The sequence below is a fragment of the Xiphophorus hellerii genome, chromosome 5 (genome assembly GCF_003331165.1).
Source record: "Xiphophorus hellerii strain 12219 chromosome 5, Xiphophorus_hellerii-4.1, whole genome shotgun sequence".
NCBI classification, from domain to species: Eukaryota; Metazoa; Chordata; class Actinopteri; order Cyprinodontiformes; family Poeciliidae; genus Xiphophorus; species Xiphophorus hellerii.
This window is the reverse complement of record NC_045676.1, coordinates 29,234,607-29,255,876: the sequence shown is the minus strand read 5'-3', so window position 1 is coordinate 29,255,876 and position 21,270 is coordinate 29,234,607. Positions and strand designations below refer to the sequence as shown.

At 38.4% G+C, this 21,270-nt stretch overlaps 1 protein-coding gene across 21 annotated transcripts in view; it reads left to right on the top strand.

The window, feature by feature from the left end:
* The window catches only part of mslnb (mesothelin b), an 89,466-nt gene that overhangs the window by 12,765 nt on the left and 55,431 nt on the right, over positions 1–21,270 (top strand). For 15 of the 21 annotated variants that reach the window (XM_032562342.1, XM_032562330.1, XM_032562334.1 and 12 more), the window contains exons 13-80: positions 28–171; positions 305–507; positions 593–699; positions 1,621–1,739; positions 1,833–2,041; positions 2,716–2,813; positions 2,945–2,967; positions 3,061–3,082; positions 3,183–3,210; positions 3,300–3,378; positions 3,461–3,607; positions 3,690–3,898; positions 4,480–4,580; positions 4,690–4,808; positions 4,891–5,061; positions 5,141–5,172; positions 5,805–5,902; positions 6,216–6,238; positions 6,334–6,355; positions 6,458–6,485; positions 6,569–6,653; positions 6,752–6,898; positions 7,293–7,504; positions 7,601–7,704; positions 8,095–8,213; positions 8,297–8,464; positions 8,642–8,679; positions 9,132–9,229; positions 9,547–9,569; positions 9,664–9,685; positions 9,788–9,815; positions 9,899–9,983; positions 10,085–10,231; positions 10,700–10,911; positions 11,008–11,111; positions 11,502–11,620; positions 11,704–11,871; positions 12,049–12,086; positions 12,539–12,636; positions 12,954–12,976; positions 13,071–13,092; positions 13,195–13,222; positions 13,306–13,390; positions 13,492–13,638; positions 14,107–14,318; positions 14,415–14,518; positions 14,909–15,027; positions 15,111–15,281; positions 15,367–15,398; positions 15,881–15,978; positions 16,339–16,361; positions 16,458–16,479; positions 16,582–16,609; positions 16,693–16,777; positions 16,879–17,025; positions 17,420–17,631; positions 17,728–17,831; positions 18,222–18,340; positions 18,424–18,591; positions 18,769–18,806; positions 19,259–19,356; positions 19,674–19,696; positions 19,791–19,812; positions 19,915–19,942; positions 20,026–20,110; positions 20,212–20,358; positions 20,828–21,039; positions 21,136–21,239. In XM_032562342.1, the coding sequence (XP_032418233.1) occupies positions 28–171; positions 305–507; positions 593–699; positions 1,621–1,739; positions 1,833–2,041; positions 2,716–2,813; positions 2,945–2,967; positions 3,061–3,082; positions 3,183–3,210; positions 3,300–3,378; positions 3,461–3,607; positions 3,690–3,898; positions 4,480–4,580; positions 4,690–4,808; positions 4,891–5,061; positions 5,141–5,172; positions 5,805–5,902; positions 6,216–6,238; positions 6,334–6,355; positions 6,458–6,485; positions 6,569–6,653; positions 6,752–6,898; positions 7,293–7,504; positions 7,601–7,704; positions 8,095–8,213; positions 8,297–8,464; positions 8,642–8,679; positions 9,132–9,229; positions 9,547–9,569; positions 9,664–9,685; positions 9,788–9,815; positions 9,899–9,983; positions 10,085–10,231; positions 10,700–10,911; positions 11,008–11,111; positions 11,502–11,620; positions 11,704–11,871; positions 12,049–12,086; positions 12,539–12,636; positions 12,954–12,976; positions 13,071–13,092; positions 13,195–13,222; positions 13,306–13,390; positions 13,492–13,638; positions 14,107–14,318; positions 14,415–14,518; positions 14,909–15,027; positions 15,111–15,281; positions 15,367–15,398; positions 15,881–15,978; positions 16,339–16,361; positions 16,458–16,479; positions 16,582–16,609; positions 16,693–16,777; positions 16,879–17,025; positions 17,420–17,631; positions 17,728–17,831; positions 18,222–18,340; positions 18,424–18,591; positions 18,769–18,806; positions 19,259–19,356; positions 19,674–19,696; positions 19,791–19,812; positions 19,915–19,942; positions 20,026–20,110; positions 20,212–20,358; positions 20,828–21,039; positions 21,136–21,239 (6,703 nt within the window). The remainder of the gene's footprint in view (positions 1–27; positions 172–304; positions 508–592; positions 700–1,620; positions 1,740–1,832; positions 2,042–2,715; positions 2,814–2,944; positions 2,968–3,060; positions 3,083–3,182; positions 3,211–3,299; positions 3,379–3,460; positions 3,608–3,689; positions 3,899–4,479; positions 4,581–4,689; positions 4,809–4,890; positions 5,062–5,140; positions 5,173–5,804; positions 5,903–6,215; positions 6,239–6,333; positions 6,356–6,457; positions 6,486–6,568; positions 6,654–6,751; positions 6,899–7,292; positions 7,505–7,600; positions 7,705–8,094; positions 8,214–8,296; positions 8,465–8,641; positions 8,680–9,131; positions 9,230–9,546; positions 9,570–9,663; positions 9,686–9,787; positions 9,816–9,898; positions 9,984–10,084; positions 10,232–10,699; positions 10,912–11,007; positions 11,112–11,501; positions 11,621–11,703; positions 11,872–12,048; positions 12,087–12,538; positions 12,637–12,953; positions 12,977–13,070; positions 13,093–13,194; positions 13,223–13,305; positions 13,391–13,491; positions 13,639–14,106; positions 14,319–14,414; positions 14,519–14,908; positions 15,028–15,110; positions 15,282–15,366; positions 15,399–15,880; positions 15,979–16,338; positions 16,362–16,457; positions 16,480–16,581; positions 16,610–16,692; positions 16,778–16,878; positions 17,026–17,419; positions 17,632–17,727; positions 17,832–18,221; positions 18,341–18,423; positions 18,592–18,768; positions 18,807–19,258; positions 19,357–19,673; positions 19,697–19,790; positions 19,813–19,914; positions 19,943–20,025; positions 20,111–20,211; positions 20,359–20,827; positions 21,040–21,135; positions 21,240–21,270) is intronic. The other 6 variants (XM_032562327.1, XM_032562333.1, XM_032562338.1 and 3 more) reach the window with 6 other exon arrangements.

The window sequence follows — 21,270 nt, the reverse complement described above, 5'->3', positions numbered from 1 at the left end:
CCGTCTTGTTGTTTGTGATGCCCTCAGCTGACCGATGCAGTGGAGAACGTAGCCCATATTATGCACTGCGCTGCTAAAAGTGAGCTGACGATGACTGAAGAAACCATCATGAGGCTGATTACTGAGCTGGCTGAACGTCTGCACCTCCTGATAAAAGAGTTTACCACAACAGTGAGCATATTAACCTCTCTGACCTTCTAAACATAAGAGACTTCAGTGTGAACTCAGTCACTCTGATAATTCCTCTCTGTTGTCACTGCTGCGACAAAAAACTCGAGTCAGTGCTTTTTTGTTTTCCTTTCAGAACTTTGCGGGGCTTTCATCTGACATTAAGGAGATATTCAACGAGAATGAGCCTCCAACTCTGACCCAACATCACCTGGACGATCCCGAATTCATCAAACTCTGGTACCAGATCAAACTGCTCCCTCTGCTGCCAGACGTAAACCCAGACCTCCTCTCCTGCCTGAGCACCAAAAACTTCTCCTGCCCCGTTTACCAAACCCTGTGAGTTCACACATTTTGTGATTTCAAAAATAAAAATAAAAATTCTAGGTTTAGTCACCGTCCTCTTTCTGTTTTCGACTTGCAGGGTGGCAGCACTTGGTGAGAGCATGAGGCAAATGGATGCTGACATGATGTACAGTCACAACATCTACAGATATTTCATCTACTCTTTCCTGAATCACAACGCCACCGGTAAGCTAAAACATCAGCTGAACAGTGGGGAAAAATAACTCGTACATGAAGGAAAGATAATGGTGCCCACAACCACATTGCCGATATTATTCACCATGCTGCTAAAAGTGAGCTAACAACGAATGGCACTGCTCAGGGCGGCATGTGATGTCATCAGTTCTGTTGTTGCTAAGATACAGACATAATGCCTGAATGCGTTTGTGGCCATATCTGGTGATTTTATGCCGTAGATGTTCTCTCTGTGTAGCTGGCAAAGAGAAATCCAATCAGTAACCTCAAAACAGCCTTATTTGGGTTCCTGTGATCACTTTCTTAGTCACTTTTTGAACAGGTCATCTTTGAACAAAGGGTTTACATTCAGAGCAGAGAAAAACAAGACTGATCTGATTTCCCCAGACGAGGTGTTTGGTTTTTGATCATTTCCAGGAAGTAGGTGCCTGCCCACAACCATCAGCATCTATAATAACTGTTTGGATAATTTTGAATTAATATGAGTTGCAACATTTAAATTCCCTCTGGGATAAATTAAGTATTTTGGAATTTGAATTTCACTGGTGATTTCCCTAATGTTGTGCTTAGTTGTATTTGTTCCAAACCTACTTCCTGGAAATCATGATTACAAGCTTGAGTTTGATTTATTCAGACAACGAAAATCTTTCAACAAGTCTTTTTTTTTTTTTTTTTTGTGGAATTTTAGCCAGACACAAACCAGACGTGAATTTTAACCAGCAGCTTATTTCGTAGATTCATTACCTGTAAGGCAATCGTTATTAGTCAGATATATGTTGTTAATTAATTAATAGTATATTTGAAAAACTATGTGTATTTACTCGTGTATTACATGTAAATGTATTTATTTCCAATTTAAGCATCAAAAGATAAATGTAACTTAACATGTGTTATCATGCAACATTTTTTCAGAACCCCAGTGCATCTCCTCAGCCAATCAAAGTGCAGAATGGGTGAACCTGAACTTTGGGTTCTTCTCAAGCTTTGCCTCTGTCATCGACTTCTACCAGCTCAACCCCAATTTCTCTGCGGTAAGTCTGGGAGCCGTCAACGAGCTGGATTAAAAAAACAAGCCCTCGTGATAGTGATTGGAAACACTTCTTTTTCCCCTTTTCCTTTCTCAGTTGGAAGCTCTGCAGGTCCTGACCCCGAAGCAGCTTGCAGAAATGCTGCTGCTGCCTCTTCCTGGTCCAACAGATAAAGACACCGTTATCAACGCAGTGTTTGACTTCTTGTTGGAGTCACCAGAAGACAGAAAATTTACCGACGTTCTGCACTTCGTGGTCCAGCTTGCCGAAGAGGCTAATCCTCCCTGCAGTGTCTATCAACTCATGTGAGTACCTTCTAATGTTTTTAGGTTACACACCTCTAGGTAACTAACTTACACACATAATAGCTGTGTTTCCATTACAAATGTGCAGAAAACTTTATCAGTATGTCAAAAAAAAAACCCCACAGTTTCACAACTGTGGTTCTAACGGAGAAAGACGTTAACCCTGTTATGAAATGCAATTAAAATCAGGCGTGAATAAATCGTAAGTCATTAAAAAATAAACACGCCATCATCATCCAACCACTTCCCATCGTCGTCTTCTTCATGGTTCACGTCAGTTGCAACACTGTTGATTGTATGGTGCGAAAAAAAGGGTTTCCACTGCAGTTTTTGCAAATTTAACCAATTTTTAAAAAGTGGTCCTAAAAACCATCTCATCATAGCGCCAAAACTTTTTATCAATAAAACTTCAGGGTTTTTTTTTTTTAATTGGAATGTTGACTTTTAGTGAATTTATCTTCAAAACATCAAATTCTGCCATTTTTTGGTCCATGGAAGCCAAAATATAGACAGTAGAACATTCAGTTTTGATTAGATTTTAATTTTTTTATTTATTTATTTATTTTTGCAAAAACATTTTTCATCTTTCACTGAACCTAATAAAATCCATTTTTCTTTTATTTATGTTCTTTTTTCCCTTGCGGTTTAATTTGTTTTGTTTGTCATTGCGTCAGTTTTGAACGAATGTACGGAGCCCTAACGATGATACCTCCAGACTTGGAGCCGGTTATTTGGGCCCGCATAGATGATCTCATGGGAATTGCGCCGGCGGGTGAGTCTCTCCTCAACCTGAAACACCAAAACCAAAAAACGAACTAACACCCACACAAGCAACAACAGGCTAAAAGTTCAATTATTGTGGCGTTGTTGACTGAATATGTTGTTTTTGTTTGTTTTTGACAGAGTGTGTACCGGCAGAAGTCACGGTGAGTATTTTATCCTGAAGTCATTTTCCAGTAACTTTTTTTTTTTTTTTGCATGTCGGTAAGAAATTAAAAATTATAATATATCATTCACAGTGCCAAGACACGCAGATCAACAGTAAGAATTATGTGCTAAGTTTTATTTTATTTCTCATCAAGTTATTTTCAAGGTAGTTTTAAAATATATGAAATCATATTTTTTCCCTGTTGTTTGACAGGTACTTTAATCTGCCAAAGCATCAACAGGTAATTCTGCCTGATGAGTACAAAATGAAATAAAATCTATCTAGCTCGTATTTAGACTTTAATAACTAACATTAACTGAACTTTCTCAGCTCCGTTCTTCAGTCATACCTCAACGACCACGCGCCTGTTTCATGTAGCTTCACCTTGGAGGAATATGCTTGTGCTCAGGTAACTACGACTCAATGAGTGACAGTCGGGGTGAAGGTGTTCTGATGCACTGCAGGTTCGTCTCACTGTCTTCCACTCACAGCTGGAGGACTTCACGGCCGAACAGCTGGCTTCCCTGATGAGGTGTAATCTGCCCGGCAACGGCAGCCATTCCAGGGTCCTGTGGAAGTTGCTGCTGAAGAAACTCTCCAGCGTTTTGAACCCAGCGCTGGACATGCTGGCCAACACGGTCAGCAGCTTTTGGGAGTATGGTCTCATTTTCAAGCGTCTTTATTCTTGCTTTACGTGAAACTGGTTTACTCTTCTTACAGTCGGTGGGAATGATCCCGTCAGCGGAGGAAATTTTGGATGTGATAGAGGAAATCAGGCTGTCGGCGCTGACCGATGGGGAGCTGACGGACAGTGGCGTGATCCACTTGTGGTTCACAGAGCGTCTAAGCGTCTTCCTGCCATTTGCGTCGGGGCGCTTCCTGCTCTGTCTGACCAGCAGGAACTTGAGCTGTCCATCATATCAGCAAATGTGAGTCAGGACACTTTAAGCAAAACAAGCCGTGTCACGTGTCTTATGTTTGAGTAGCATAGCATGTTAGGGGCGAGTGATATGGGTTTAGAATTTTATCGCGATAGTTTGGGGTACAATTGTGGCAACGATAAAAATTCTGTTAAAAAAATTGTTACTTCTTTTTTAGGTAAGTGTATGACTGTCAGTTTTGTTTTTTGTTCCAACATCATTAATTGACTTTATTGAGACAACAATAAATGAGATTTCTTATCACAATAAGAAATTTGTCATAAGTGCTAAACGAGATGATAAATGCCCACCCCTAATAGCATGTTGTGTTTGGTTCTTGTTTTTTTTAATGGAAACATAAGAACTTAAAGTTTAATAATAAAATATACAAACTTCCCAGAGTTGCTTCTAAGTTGAACTTATTAGAGTTCTTGCTTTGTGACATGTCTGAAAATAGATTTCATCCTGTCAATCTAGTTGTTACATGTTTGACATGTTTATGTTCTAAACCCAAAGTATTTACTTTTAACTGCATCATTTTGCATCTGTTTTATTCTGAATACATTGTGGGATCTGACATTCGTCCTCAGACTGCAGGTGTTTGTTGGCCACGTTGAGGATATGCCCTTCCAACAGCAGCTTGTGGTCCTGAAGGATTTCATCCTTCGTTTCCTTCTGAACGCTCACTCAGGTACGCACTCTTTAATAAATCTGCATTGATATGTTTCAGTTATATTTACATTAAGATGCACATCTTTGGGTATTTACGGACCTTTCTGCTTCTTCCTGATCGGCTCCAGGTCCAGGATGTTTGTCCTCCTTCAACAACAGCGCACAGTGGCTGACCGACAACTTCGGTCCATTCTCACAGTTTGTGATCATCAGCGACCTGATCCGTCTCAACCCATACTTCAAACCAGTGAGGATCAGATTGTCAAAAACAAATCAGTGCTTTTTAAAAAAGACAAGGCCAAATAACTTTTTTTTTTTTTTTTTTGTAGCTCGAGGCCTTACATCTCCTCACACCAAATCAGACTGCAGAGCTGCTGGGACTGACGCTTCCTGAAAGCACAGACGCCGTCATCAACATGATCTTTGATTACATGACCGAAGCACCAGAGGAAAGGAGATTCACAGAGTTCCTGTCATCTTTGGTTATGATTTCCAAGACGGTAAGAAGTTTGTTATGATTCAGGACTTTTGTTTTTAAGGTAGTAGCTCATTTGTCCTCTTCTTGTTTTTATCCAACAGTTGAACCTTTCCTGCTCATCCTACAAAACACTGTGAGTTCAGATCAAACCTGCAATATATACGATGAAAGTTGTAGCCAGAAATGCCAAATGAGGTTGAAGTGATGGTAGTTCCTAGGAAACTAGTGTGTGCCTAGGAAAGATAAGCATGATTATGTCACATCATAGAGTAAAACAGGACTGGAGCGCTGTCGTCAGCAGTATTGTTTTCTTTTCAATGAGTGTCCTATGAGCTCATAAGCTGCATTTTCATTACAATTGTGCGCAAAACTTTGTTGATATTGGATAATGTCAAAAACACAATTTCACAATTGTTTTGTTTCCATTAAATAAGAAATGCAATTAAAATCACACGTGAATAAGTTTGTTCACACGACAAGTCATGATCCTATATATACTTCCAGCATCTAGAAAGTAGATGCAGGAAGACAGTTCCTGCATCTATGTCTCAGGAAGAGAAGTAGATGCAAAACTTCTCTTTTTGCAAGACGTTTTGCAAGCATCTTGCAAAGTTTGCAAAAGTTTGCAAAACTTTGCAAGTTAAATAAAGTAATGAAACTTTTTTTAAATCATCTCTCTGATGTATACTGTTGTTTGCCTCACATCGATGACCGAGCACAGAGCAAGTTTAGTTTGATTCAATTGAAAATATTTTTGCCTTGCAGGTTCACCAGACTGGACGACGCCATGGAAACAGCTACTTCTGACTTAGTTTCAGCCATCACATACACTGAAGTGGCCTTATTCAAACGACTACCATCTGGTGAGATTTTTATATATAAAAACAAAGAGAAACATTTTTAGGCTACAAATTGTGTTAAATCTCTCCCCAGTTATCTTTAATTTCATTTTATTTAACATTTTTCCAACTGTTACATTTTTAATTTTGATCAGCTGTAAAGACTGTGGCAATACATCTTTACCATGTTAAATACAAAAAGACATTCAATATCCAAAATGCAGCTTAGTGATTATAGATTGAAGAATTGATTTCATAATTGTCAATTTGTGTCAACTGAAAAATCATTTGTCATTTGTTTAATAATTAACTAATTTTTTTGGTGTTTTTATTACAGACTGCATCATATACAGTGGGCAGGTAAAGATACGTTACTGTGGACATTTTATTTTATGTTTTCGAACAAATTAGTTTTTTGAGGATTAATAACCATTTTAATCGTTTTCTCTACCTAGTGCAATGTAACGATGGCAAATGGTTAGTTTCCTCTCACTGCATAACCACCCTTTATCTACTTTTATTTAAAATTATGTATTATTTTTACATTAATACCTTAACTTGTCTTGCAACTTTTCACAGAGACGGACATATGCATGGGAGTCAACAGGTAGGGTTGAGAAAGACTTTTTGATATTCCTCCCTAAACATTTCATGTAAAATAAAGGAAACATGAATCACTTTGTGTTACAGCACAGAGCTTCAGATCCTCCTAGACAGATCAACGATGGCCGGACGGCACTGCAACTTCTCTGTGGAGGAATTTGCCTGTGCCTCTGTAAGACGTGGCATCATCATCTGTCCTCAAACTGCAGCTGAGGGAAAATGGTTTCATGTTTGGTTCAACATCTGGTCTGTTGTCATTCTCCTCTCCAGCTGTCAGGTTTAACAGCTGGGGATCTGGCAGCCATGTTGCGCTGTGATAGGGTCTCCGACTCAAGCGGCTCCAAACCTGCCTGGAAGCTGCTGCTATCCAAAGCCTCCAAGGTCCTGGATCAAGCTCTGGATCTGCTGAGCAACACCGTAAGACTGGCTTTTGGTTCCAACCAGCGGTGCTCCGCTTGCAGTTTTCAGGCTCATCACTGATATTTAAAAACCTGACCCGCCGATTCTGATTTTGGCCCAATTTTTCTTTTTTTTCTTAAAGACGCTAAATATAGCAATAAAGTCGTGAAGTTATGAATTTACTATTGTCATTTACAAACATTTCCCACCGGCAATATGGCAAGAAATAAATATCTATTTGGGATGAACATTTATTTTAATAAGAAGTGCAATAACCCGGATGGATGCATGTAAACACACCCAAGACCAATTCTTTGTCGAACCACCTAAACTCATCATTCTGCTTTCTTTGATCTCCAATCAAGAACTTTAATTTAGCTCAAAATTTACCGTGGATCATTTCTTGTTGCAGACGCTCCGTCCTGACCATCCTTCTGCCCCCATGATCCTGGACTCCATACGAGAACTCCGGCTGCTTGTCGTCAACATGACCGTCCTCAACGATCCCGCCTTCGTCCAGATGTGGTTCGGCCGCCGCCTTCGTCCGTTCCTGCCAGCTGTTTCCAACGACTTCCTCTCATGTCTCGCCACCGAATCACTGGACTGCAGCACCTACCAATACATGTAATAATGAACTCATTCATTCTTTATAATCACTTTAGAAATATGTTTGGATTTCTTTTACAATCTGCGATAATAAAATATCTTTGTCATTTTCAGCGTGAAGACATTTAGCGAGCTTCAGTCAGTCATGTTGAGAGAAAGGCAGCTGTCTGTCTTGACACACTTCATCACAGGTTTTCTGACAACAAACAACACTGCAGGTAGGAACCTGCAAACACACTGATCCTTACCGTGCATGTTGACATATTAATAAACATGTTATGTAGATCTGAAAGATAAAGAAGTTAAGGAGTTTTGAGAAACACTATTGACCCGTCACTTCTATAATGATTGTCTAGTGTTTCCACGACAACACCCTTCAAATCAATGTCATCTGTTGAGTTGTTTTCTTAATTTATTTATCCAAACCCTTTGTCTTGTAGCTCTTTACTTTGTGCTCATTGATTTTTTTCATTACTATCCATGTTAGACATAAACACACAAACTTTAGGATATTATTTCTTTTAAAACAGTAAATGCTCAAAGCAATAAACACTTTTCTTTGTTTTTGGTGCAAGCAAACAAATCTTCATTTTCTTGACCTTTTCCAGATCCAAGATGTTTGCCCTCCTTCAACAACAGCGCACAGTGGCTGACCGACAACTTCGGTCCATTCTCACAGTTTGCGATCATCAGCGACCTGATCCGTCTCAACCCACTCTTCAAACCAGTGAGGATCAGATAGTCAAAAACAATCAGTACTTTTTAAAAGTAAGGCGAAATAACTATTTTTTTTCTTCTTTCTATTTAAAGTTTGACGTCATTCAGCTCCTCACGCCAGATCAGAGAGTGGAGCTGCTGGGACTGACGCTTCCTGAAACCAAAGACGTTGTCATCAACATGCTCTTTGATTACATGATCGTAGCGCCGGAGAGAAGTTTTGTAGAGTTCCTGTTATCCTTCGTGAGATTCACCGAGATGGTAAGAAAAATCCATCATGATTCAGTGGTTTTGCAGATTTTTGTTTATGTAAATGTGACTTTTTTGAGCTTTACATCATTGATTGTGCTATAAAATTATGCTACATGCCTGGAAAATGCATAATACTGCCACTATAAGGTAGTAACTAATTTTCCACTTTTTCCCCTTGTCCAACAGGGAAGTCTCTTCCTTTCCTGCCCATCCTACAAAACACTGTGAGTTTATATGAAATGTGTATACATGGGCTGACCACTCTGTGAGGAAGAAGCCATGACTTTTAAAGTGATGCACAAATGTAGAAATGTTTTTGTAATTAAAGTCAGGGTCAATGACCAATATTTTTGAGACATTTCCTGTGGATGACGCTAATGCTAAAGCGTTTGGGTGCAACAATATTTGTGGTATTTGGATAAAAGGCCTTCACGTTTTCCTTTGTCCCAACAAATTATTATGAAGTCCCAGTTAAAAAGGCAGTTCTACCAAAGTACCAAAGAATATACTGCATGTACATGACTGAATTTGAAGATTGTAATGCATTTTTCTCTCCTAATTCTCTCTGATTGTTCTGGTTATTTTGGTGTTTGCCATACACGGATCATTTTAGTAATTCTAGCCAATCACAGAACAAGTTTAGTTTGACTGAATTAAAAATATTTTTGCTTTGCAGGTTCACCAGACTGGACGACGCCATGGCAACAGCTACTTCTGACTTAGTTTCAGCCATCACATACACTAAAGTGGCTTTATTCAAACGACTACCATCTGGTGAGATTTTTATACATAAAAACAAAGAGAAACATTTTTAGGCTACAAATTGTGTTAAATTTCTCCCCAGTTATTTCTACTTTCATTTTATTTAACATTTTTCCAACTGTTACATTTTTAATTTCGATCAGCTGTAAAGACTGTGGCAATACATCTTTACCATGTTAAATACAAAAAGACATTCAATATCCAAAATGCAGCTTAGTGATTATAGATTGAAGAATTGATTTCATAATTGTCAATTTGTGTCAACTGAAAAGTCATTTGTCATTTGTTTAATAATTAACTAATTAGATTTTTTGTTGCTTTTATTACAGACTGCATCATATACAGTGGGCAGGTAAAGATACGTTACTGTGGACATTTTATTTTATGTTTTCGAACAAATTAGTTTTTGAGGCTTACTAACCATTTTAATCGTTTTCTCTACCTAGTGCAATGAAACAATGACAAATGGTTAGTTTCCTCTCACTGCATAACCACCCTTTATCTACTTTTATTTAAAATTATGTATTATTTTTACATTAATACCTTAACTTGTCTTGCAACTTTTCACAGAGACAGACATATGCATGGGAGTCAACAGGTAGGGTTGAGAAAGACTTTTTGATATTCCTCCCTAAACATTTCATGTAAAATAAAGGAAACATGAATCACTTTGTGTTACAGCACAGAGCTTCAGATCCTCCTAGACAGATCAACGATGGCCGGACGGCACTGCAACTTCTCTGTGGAGGAATTTGCCTGTGCCTCTGTAAGACGTCGTCACATCATCATCTGTCCTCAAACTGCAGCTGAGGGAAAATGGTTTCATGTTTGGTTCAACATCTGGTCTGTTGTCATTCTCCTCTCCAGCTGTCAGGTTTAACAGCTGGGGATCTGGCAGACATGTTGGGCTGTGATAGGGTCTCCGACTCAAGCGGCTCCAAAGCTGCCTGGAAGCTGCTGCTATCCAAAGCCTCCAAGGTCCTGGATCAAGCTCTGGATCTGCTGAGCAACACCGTAAGACTGGCTTTTGGTTCCAACCAGCGGTGCTCCGCTTGCAGTTTTCAGGCTCATCACTGAGATTTGGCCTAATACTGATTTTTATATTTTTTTTAACCTGAAAGTTGGTTAATATAGTGTCAAAGTATAAGGTGTTAAAATTCCAGCAGTTTGAAACTTAAGACTGAATATCATGATAAAAAATTTCTAAACATTTCCGATCTGTTGTATGCCATGTATCCTATATAATCCAACAGAAAATCCAAATATCTGCTAGTCTTGAAAATGTATTATTGTTTTCAAACGTACAATAACCTGCATAGAGATATTGAATTTTAACAGTAGTGCGTACACCCTGACAGTTCGTGGTCAGTATTTAATGAGATGATTAAAAATAACATATGATGAGGAATCTTTGTTTAATTTTAGTTTATTCTGATTCTTTCCTTTAGCTCAAAATTTACCTTGGATCATTTCTTGTTGCAGACGCTCCGTCCTGACCATCCTTCTGCCCCCATGATCCTGGACTCCATACGAGAACTGCGACTGCTTGTCGTCAACATGACCGTCCTCAACGATCCCGCCTTCGTCCAGATGTGGTTCGGCCGCCGCCTTCGTCCGTTCCTGCCAGCTGTTTCCAACGACTTCCTCTCGTGTCTCGCCACCGAATCACTGGACTGCAGCACCTACCAATACATGTAACAATGAACTCATTCATTCTTTATAATCACTTTAGAAATATGTTTGGATTTCTTTTACAATCTGCGATAATAAAATATCTTTGTCATTTTCAGCGTGAAGACATTTAGCGAGCTTCAGTCAGTCATGTTGAGAGAAAGGCAGCTGTCTGTCTTGACACACTTCATCACAGGTTTTCTGACAACAAACAACACTGCAGGTAGGAACCTGCAAACACACTGATCCTTACCGTGCATGTTGACATATTAATAAACATGTTATGTAGATCTGAAAGATAAAGAAGTTAAGGAGTTTTGAGAAACACTATTGACCCGTCACTTCTATAATGATTGTCTAGTGTTTCCACGACAACACCCTTCAAATCAATGTCATCTGTTGAGTTGTTTTCTTAATTTATTTATCCAAACCCTTTGTCTTGCAGCTCTTTACTTTGTGCTCGTTGATTTTTTTCATTACTTTCCATGTTAGACATAAACACACAAACTTTAGGATATTATTTCTTTTAAAACAGTAAATGCTCAAAGCAATAAACACTTTTCTTTGTTTTTGGTGCAAGCAAACAAATCTTCATTTTCTTGACCTTTTCCAGATCCAAGATGTTTGCCCTCCTTCAACAACAGCGCACAGTGGCTGACCGACAACTTCGGTCCATTCTCACAGTTTGCGATCATCAGCGACCTGATCCGTCTCAACCCACTCTTCAAACCAGTGAGGATCAGATTGTCAAAAACAATCAGTACTTTTTAAAAGTAAGGCGAAATAACTATTTTTTTTCTTCTTTCTATTTAAAGTTTGACGTCATTCAGCTCCTCACGCCAGATCAGAGAGTGGAGCTGCTGGGACTGACGCTTCCTGAAACCAAAGACGTTGTCATCAACATGCTCTTTGATTACATGATCGTAGCGCCGGAGAGAAGTTTTGTAGAGTTCCTGTTATCCTTCGTGAGATTCACCGAGATGGTAAGAAAAGTCCATCATGATTCAGTGGTTTTGCAGATTTTTGTTTATGTAAATGTGACTTTTTTGAGCTTTACATCATTGATTGTGCTATAAAATTATGCTACATGCCTGGAAAATGCATAATACTGCCACTATAAGGTAGTAACTAATTTTCCACTTTTTCCTCTTGTCCAACAGGGAAGTCTTTTCCTTTCCTGCTCATCCTACAAAACACTGTGAGTTTATATGAAATGTGTATACATGGGCTGACCACTCTGTGAGGAAGAAGCCATGACTTTTAAAGTGATGCACAAATGCAGAAATGTTTTTGTAATTTAAGTCAGGGTCAATGACCAATATTTTTGAGACATTTCCTGTGGATGACGCTAATGCTAAAGCGTTTGGGTGCAACAATATTTGTGGTATTTGGATAAAAGGCCTTCACGTTTTCCTTTGTCCCAACAAATTATTATGAAGTCACAGTTAAAAAGGCAGTTCTACCAAAGTACCAAAGAATATACTGCATGTACATGACTGAATTTGAAGATTGTAATGCATTTTTCTCTCCTAATTCTCTCTGATTGTTCTGGTTATTTTGGTGTTTGCCATACACGGATCATTTTAGTAATTCTAGCCAATCACAGAACAAGTTTAGTTTGACTGAATTAAAAATATTTTTGCTTTGCAGGTTCACCAGACTGGACGACGCCATGGCAACAGCTACTTCTGACTTAGTTTCAGCCATCACATACACTAAAGTGGCTTTATTCAAACGACTACCATCTGGTGAGATTTTTATATATAAAAACAAAGAGAAACATTTTTAGGCTACAAATTGTGTTAAATCTCTCCCCAGTTATTTCTACTTTCATTTTATTTAACATATTTCCAACTGTTACATTTTTAATTTCGATCAGCTGTAAAGACTGTGGCAATACATCTTTACCATGTTAAATACAAAAAGACATTCAATATCCAAAATGCAGCTTAGTGATTATAGATTGAAGAATTGATTTCATAATTGTCAATTTGTGTCAACTGAAAAGTCATTTGTCATTTGTTTAATAATTAACTAATTAGATTTTTTGTTGCTTTTATTACAGACTGCATCATATACAGTGGGCAGGTAAAGATACGTTACTGTGGACATTTTATTTTATGTTTTCAAACAAATTAGTTTTTGAGGCTTACTAACCATTTTAATCGTTTTCTCTACCTAGTGCAATGAAACAATGACAAATGGTTAGTTTCCTCTCACTGCATAACCACCCTTTATCTACTTTTATTTAAAATTATGTATTATTTTTACATTAATACCTTAACTTGTCTTGCAACTTTTCACAGAGACAGACATATGCATGGGAGTCAACAGGTAGGGTTGAGAAAGACTTTTTGATATTCCTCCCTAAACATTTCATGTAAAATAAAGGAAACATGAATCACTTTGTGTTACAGCACAGAGCTTCAGATCCTCCTAGACAGATCAACGATGGCCGGACGGCACTGCAACTTCTCTGTGGAGGAATTTGCCTGTGCCTCTGTAAGACGTCGTCACATCATCATCTGTCCTCAAACTGCAGCTGAGGGAAAATGGTTTCATGTTTGGTTCAACATCTGGTCTGTTGTCATTCTCCTCTCCAGCTGTCAGGTTTAACAGCTGGGGATCTGGCAGACATGTTGGGCTGTGATAGGGTCTCCGACTCAAGCGGCTCCAAACCTGCCTGGAAGCTGCTGCTATCCAAAGCCTCCAAGGTCCTGGATCAAGCTCTGGATCTGCTGAGCAACACCGTAAGACTGGCTTTTGGTTCCAACCAGCGGTGCTCCGCTTGCAGTTTTCAGGCTCATCACTGAGATTTGGCCTAATACTGATTTTTATATTTTTTTTAACCTGAAAGTTGGTTAATATAGTGTCAAAGTATAAGGTGTTAAAATTCCAGCAGTTTGAAACTTAAGACTGAATATCATGATAAAAAATTTCTAAACATTTCCGATCTGTTGTATGCCATGTATCCTGTATAATCCAACAGAAAATCCAAATATCTGCTAGTCTTGAAAATGTATTATTGTTTTCAAATGTACAATAACCTGCATAGAGATATTGAATTTTAACAGTAGTGCGTACACCCTGACAGTTCGTGGTCAGTATTTTATGAGATGATTAAAAATAACATATGATGAGGAATCTTTGTTTAATTTTAGTTTATTCTGATTCTTTCCTTTAGCTCAAAATTTACCGTGGATCATTTCTTGTTGCAGACGCTCCGTCCTGACCATCCTTCTGCCCCCATGATCCTGGACTCCATACGAGAACTGCGACTGCTTGTCGTCAACATGACCGTCCTCAACGATCCCGCCTTCGTCCAGATGTGGTTCGGCCGCCGCCTTCGTCCGTTCCTGCCAGCTGTTTCCAACGACTTCCTCTCATGTCTTGCCACCGAATCACTGGACTGCAGCACCTACCAATACATGTAACAATGAACTCATTCATTCTTTATAATCACTTTAGAAATATGTTTGGATTTCTTTTACAATCTGTGATAATAAAATATCTTTGTCATTTTCAGCGTGAAGACATTTAGCGAGCTTCAGTCAGTCATGTTGAGAGAAAGGCAGCTGTCTGTCTTGACACACTTCATCACAGGTTTTCTGACAACAAACAACACTGCAGGTAGGAACCTGCAAACACACTGATCCTTACCGTGCATGTTGACATATTAATAAACATGTTATGTAGATCTGAAAGATAAAGAAGTTAAGGAGTTTTGAGAAACACTATTGACCCGTCACTTCTATAATGATTGTCTAGTGTTTCCACGACAACACCCTTCAAATCAATGTCATCTGTTGAGTTGTTTTCTTAATTTATTTATCCAAACCCTTTGTCTTGTAGCTCTTTACTTTGTGCTCATTGATTTTTTTCATTACTATCCATGTTAGACATAAACACACAAACTTTAGGATATTATTTCTTTTAAAACAGTAAATGCTCAAAGCAATAAACACTTTTCTTTGTTTTTGGTGCAAGCAAACAAATCTTCATTTTCTTGACCTTTTCCAGATCCAAGATGTTTGCCCTCCTTCAACAACAGCGCACAGTGGCTGACCGACAACTTCGGTCCATTCTCACAGTTTGCGATCATCAGCGACCTGATCCGTCTCAACCCACTCTTCAAACCAGTGAGGATCAGATTGTCAAAAACAATCAGTACTTTTTAAAAGTAAGGCGAAATAACTATTTTTTTTCTTCTTTCTTTTTATAGTTTGACGTCATTCAGCTCCTCACGCCAGATCAGAGAGTGGAGCTGCTGGGACTGACGCTTCCTGAAAGCACAGACGCCGTCATCAACATGCTCTTTGATTACATGACCGAAGCACCAGAGGAAAGGAAATTCACAGAGTTCCTGTCATCTTTGGTCATGTTCACTAAGATGGTAAGACAATTATAATTTAGGGTTTCTGAGGATTTTGTGTTTAAGGTAGTAACTCATTTTTCCTTTTCTTCCTTTTGTCCAACAGTTGAACCTTTCCTGTTCATCCTACAAAACACTGTGAGTTCAGATCAAACCTGCAATATAGAAATATGAACAAGTGAAGAGAGAGGCTTGGAGGACAAAGAGCAACATTTTTTGAGGCATCATGTGGATGAAACCAAAACTGAAATGTTTTGTGTAACGATATTTGTTTTATTTGGATAAACGAAAAAAAGCTTTCATGCCTAAGAATGCCATGTCTAATGCGGAGCCTGGCGGTAGCAGCATCAAAATAAATGGCATTATTAGAAAAAACTAACGTGTAAACAACATGTAAGAACATCAAATAGAAGGTTAAAGACAATTCTACCAAAACACTAAGAACATGTACTAAAACTTATGAATGTATCAATGATAATAGCATGTTTGTTTTAAATTCATCTTCTCTCTGATTATTCTGATTATTTTTATTTTTTCCTACACATAGATGATGTTGGTGATTCTTGCAGACCAAAGAATGAGTTTAGTTTGACTAAATTTAAAATATTTTTGCCGTGCAGATTCACCAGACTGGACATCACCATGGCAACCACTTCTCCTGACATAGTTTTAGCCATCACAAACACTAAACTTTCTTTGTCCAAACAACTACCACTTGGTGAGTTTTACAAAAAGAAGCAACATTGTTGAATACAAATGCTGTTATGTTAAATCTCCTCCCAAAATTCTCTTCTTTAATTTTATTTTCTTTATATAACATTTTCCCAACAAACTGTAACAACAATGATGATTTTAGTTGCATGTTAAGGCCGTTCCGCTTAGATAATAATTTTCTTGTATTTCAATATAATGTTAAATACATAGAGACAATATTCAATATGCAATTTGACTGATTGTTGCCTTTTGAAAAGTAATCAAGAAATAACTTTGTGAATTAAGTTTGTGTCAATTAATTTCTTATTTCTTTAATAATTGACAAGAGGTTTTAAATAATTCATTTTTTGTGCTTTTATCACAGATTGCATCATATACAGTGGGCAGGTAAAGATATGTCATTATAGAACTTTGTATTTTTATTTTTCAAATAAATCAGTTTTTTGAGGATTAATAACCATTTTAATCGTTTTCTCTACCTAGTGCAATGTAACGATGGCAAATGGTTAGTTTCCTCTCACTGCATAACCACTCTTTATCTACTTTTATTGAAAAATATGTATTATTTTTACATTAATACCTTAACTTGTCTTGCAACTTTTCACAGAGACAGACATATGCATGGGAGTCAACAGGTAGGGTTGAGAAAGACTTTTTGATATTCCTCCCTAAACATTTCATGTAAAATAAAGGAAACATGAATCACTTTGTGTTACAGCACAGAGCTTCAGATCCTCCTAGACAGATCAACGATGGCCGGACGGCACTGCAACTTCTCTGTGGAGGAATTTGCCTGTGCCTCTGTAAGACGTCGTCACATCATCATCTGTCCTCAAACTGCAGCTGAGGGAAAATGGTTTCATGTTTGGTTCAACATCTGGTCTGTTGTCATTCTCCTCTCCAGCTGTCAGGTTTAACAGCTGGGGATCTGGCAGCCATGTTGCGCTGTGATAGGGTCTCCGACTCAAGCGGCTCCAAACCTGCCTGGAAGCTGCTGCTATCCAAAGCCTCCAAGGTCCTGGATCAAGCTCTGGATCTGCTGAGCAACACCGTAAGACTGGCTTTTGGTTCCAACCAGCGGTGCTCCGCTTGCAGTTTTCAGGCTCATCACTGAGATTTAAAAACCTGACCCGCCGATTCTGATTTTGGCCCAATTTTTCTTTTTTTTCTGAAAGACGCTAAATATAGCAATAAAGTCGTGAAGTTATGAATTTACTATTGTCATTTACAAACATTTCCCACCTGCAATATGACAAGAAATAAATATCTATTTGGGATGAACATTTATTTTAATAAGAAGTGCAATAACCCGGATGGATGCATGTAAACACACCCAAGACCAATTCTTTGTCGAACCACCTAAACTCATCGTTCTGCTTTCTTTGATCTCCAATCAAGAACTTTAATTTAGCTCAAAATTTACCGTGGATCATTTCTTGTTGCAGACGCTCCGTCCTGACCATCCTTCTGCCCCCATGATCCTGGACTCCATACGAGAACTGCGACTGCTTGTCGTCAACATGACCGTCCTCAACGATCCCGCCTTCGTCCAGATGTGGTTCGGCCGTCGCCTTCGTCCGTTCCTGCCAGCTGTTTCCAACGACTTCCTCTCATGTCTCGCCACCGAATCACTGGACTGCAGCACCTACCAATACATGTAATAATGAACTCATTCATTCTTTATAATCACTTTAGAAATATGTTTGGATTTCTTTTACAATCTGCGATAATAAAATATCTTTGTCATTTTCAGCGTGAAGACATTTAGCGAGCTTCAGTCAGTCATGTTGAGAGAAAGGCAGCTGTCTGTCTTGACACACTTCATCACAGGTTTTCTGACAACAAACAACACTGCAGGTAGGAACCTGCAAACACACTGATCCTTACCGTGCATGTTGACATATTAATAAACATGTTATGTAGATCTGAAAGATAAAGAAGTTAAGGAGTTTTGAGAAACACTATTGACCCGTCACTTCTATAATGATTGTCTAGTGTTTCCACGACAACACCCTTCAAATCAATGTCATCTGTTGAGTTGTTTTCTTAATTTATTTATCCAAACCCTTTGTCTTGTAGCTCTTTACTTTGTGCTCGTTGATTTTTTTCATTACTTTCCATGTTAGACATAAACACACAAACTTTAGGATATTATTTCTTTTAAAACAGTAAATGCTCAAAGCAATAAACACTTTTCTTTGTTTTTGGTGCAAGCAAACAAATCTTCATTTTCTTGACCTTTTCCAGATCCAAGATGTTTGCCCTCCTTCAACAACAGCGCACAGTGGCTGACCGACAACTTCGGTCCATTCTCACAGTTTGCGATCATCAGCGACCTGATCCGTCTCAACCCACTCTTCAAACCAGTGAGGATCAGATTGTCAAAAACAATCAGTACTTTTTAAAAGTAAGGCGAAATAACTATTTTTTTTCTTCTTTTTTTTTATAGTTTGACGTCATTCAGCTCCTCACGCCAGATCAGAGAGTGGAGCTGCTGGGACTGACGCTTCCTGAAAACAAAGACGTTGTCATCAACATGCTCTTTGATTACATGATCGTAGCGCCGGAGAGAAGTTTTGTAGAGTTCCTGTTAACCTTCGTGAGATTCACCGAGATGGTAAGAAAAGTCCATCATGATTCAGTGGTTTTGCAGATTTTTGTTTATGTAAATGTGACTTTTTTGAGCTTTACATCATTGATTGTGCTATAAAATTATGCTACATGCCTGGAAAATGCATAATACTGCCACTATAAGGTAGTAACTAATTTTCCACTTTTTCCTCTTGTCCAACAGGGAAGTCTTTTCCTTTCCTGCTCATCCTACAAAACACTGTGAGTTTATATGAAATGTGTATACATGGGCTGACCACTCTGTGAGGAAGAAGCCATGACTTTTAAAGTGATGCACAAATGCAGAAATGTTTTTGTAATTAAAGTCAGGGTCAATGACCAATATTTTTGAGACATTTCCTGTGGATGACGCTAATGCTAAAGCGTTTGGGTGCAACAATATTTGTGGTATTTGGATAAAAGGCCTTCACGTTTTCCTTTGTCCCAACAAATTATTATGAAGTCACAGTTAAAAAGGCAGTTCTACCAAAGTACCAAAGAATATACTGCATGTACATGACTGAATTTGAAGATTGTAATGCATTTTTCTCTCCTAATTCTCTCTGATTGTTCTGGTTATTTTGGTGTTTGCCATACACGGATCATTTTAGTAATTCTAGCCAATCACAGAACAAGTTTAGTTTGACTGAATTAAAAATATTTTTGCTTTGCAGGTTCACCAGACTGGACGACGCCATGGCAACAGCTACTTCTGACTTAGTTTCAGCCATCACATACACTAAAGTGGCTTTATTCAAACGACTACCATCTGGTGAGATTTTTATATATAAAAACAAAGAGAAACATTTTTAGGCTACAAATTGTGTTAAATTTCTCCCCAGTTATTTCTACTTTCATTTTATTTAACATATTTCCAACTGTTATATTTTTAATTTCGATCAGCTGTAAAGACTGTGGCAATACATCTTTACCATGTTAAATACAAAAAGACATTCAATATCCAAAATGCAGCTTAGTGATTATAGATTGAAGAATTGATTTCATAATTGTCAATTTGTGTCAACTGAAAAGTCATTTCTCATTTGTTTAATAATTAACTAATTAGATTTTTTGTTGCTTTTATTACAGACTGCATCATATACAGTGGGCAGGTAAAGATACGTTACTGTGGACATTTTATTTTATGTTTTCGAACAAATTAGTTTTTGAGGCTTACTAACCATTTTAATCGTTTTCTCTACCTAGTGCAATGAAACAATGACAAATGGTTAGTTTCCTCTCACTGCATAACCACCCTTTATCTACTTTTATTTAAAATTATGTATTATTTTTACATTAATACCTTAACTTGTCTTGCAACTTTTCACAGAGACAGACATATGCATGGGAGTCAACAGGTAGGGTTGAGAAAGACTTTTTGATATTCCTCCCTAAACATTTCATGTAAAATAAAGGAAACATGAATCACTTTGTGTTACAGCACAGAGCTTCAGATCCTCCTAGACAGATCAACGATGGCCGGACGGCACTGCAACTTCTCTGTGGAGGAATTTGCCTGTGCCTCTGTAAGACGTCGTCACATCATCATCTGTCCTCAAACTGCAGCTGAGGGAAAATGGTTTCATGTTTGGTTCAACATCTGGTCTGTTGTCATTCTCCTCTCCAGCTGTCAGGTTTAACAGCTGGGGATCTGGCAGACATGTTGCGCTGTGATAGGGTCTCCGACTCAAGCGGCTCCAAACCTGCCTGGAAGCTGCTGCTATCCAAAGCCTCCAAGGTCCTGGATCAAGCTCTGGATCTGCTGAGCAACACCGTAAGACTGGCTTTTGGTTCCAACCAGCGGTGCTCCGCTTGCAGTTTTCAGGCTCATCACTGAGATTTGGCCTAATACTGATTTTTTTTTTTTTTTTTAACCTGAAAGTTGGTTAATATAGTGTCAAAGTATAAGGTGTTAAAATTCCAGCAGTTTGAAACTTAAGACTGAATATCATGATAAAAAATTTCTAAACATTTCCGATCTGTTGTATGCCATGTATCCTGTATAATCCAACAGAAAATCCAAATATCTGCTAGTCTTGAAAATGTATTATTGTTTTCAAATGTACAATAACCTGCATAGAGATATTGAATTTTAACAGTAGTGCGTACACCCTGACAGTTCGTGGTCAGTATTTAATGAGATGATTAAAAATAACATATGATGAGGAATCTTTGTTTAATTTTAGTTTATTCTGATTCTTTCCTTTAGCTCAAAATTTACCGTGGATCATTTCTTGTTGCAGACGCTCCGTCCTGACCATCCTTCTGCCCCCATGATCCTGGACTCCATACGAGAACTGCGACTGCTTGTCGTCAACATGACCGTCCTCAACGATCCCGCCTTCGTCCAGATGTGGTTCGGCCGTCGCCTTCGTCCGTTCCTGCCAGCTGTTTCCAACGACTTCCTCTCGTGTCTCGCCACCGAATCACTGGACTGCAGCACCTACCAATACATGTAACAATGAACTCATTCATTCTTTATAATCACTTTAGAAATATGTTTGGATTTCTTTTACAATCTGTGATAATAAAATATCTTTGTCATTTTCAGCGTGAAGACATTTAGCGAGCTTCAGTCAGTCATGTTGAGAGAAAGGCAGCTGTCTGTCTTGACACACTTCATCACAGGTTTTCTGACAACAAACAACACTGCAGGTAGGAACCTGCAAACACACTGATCCTTACC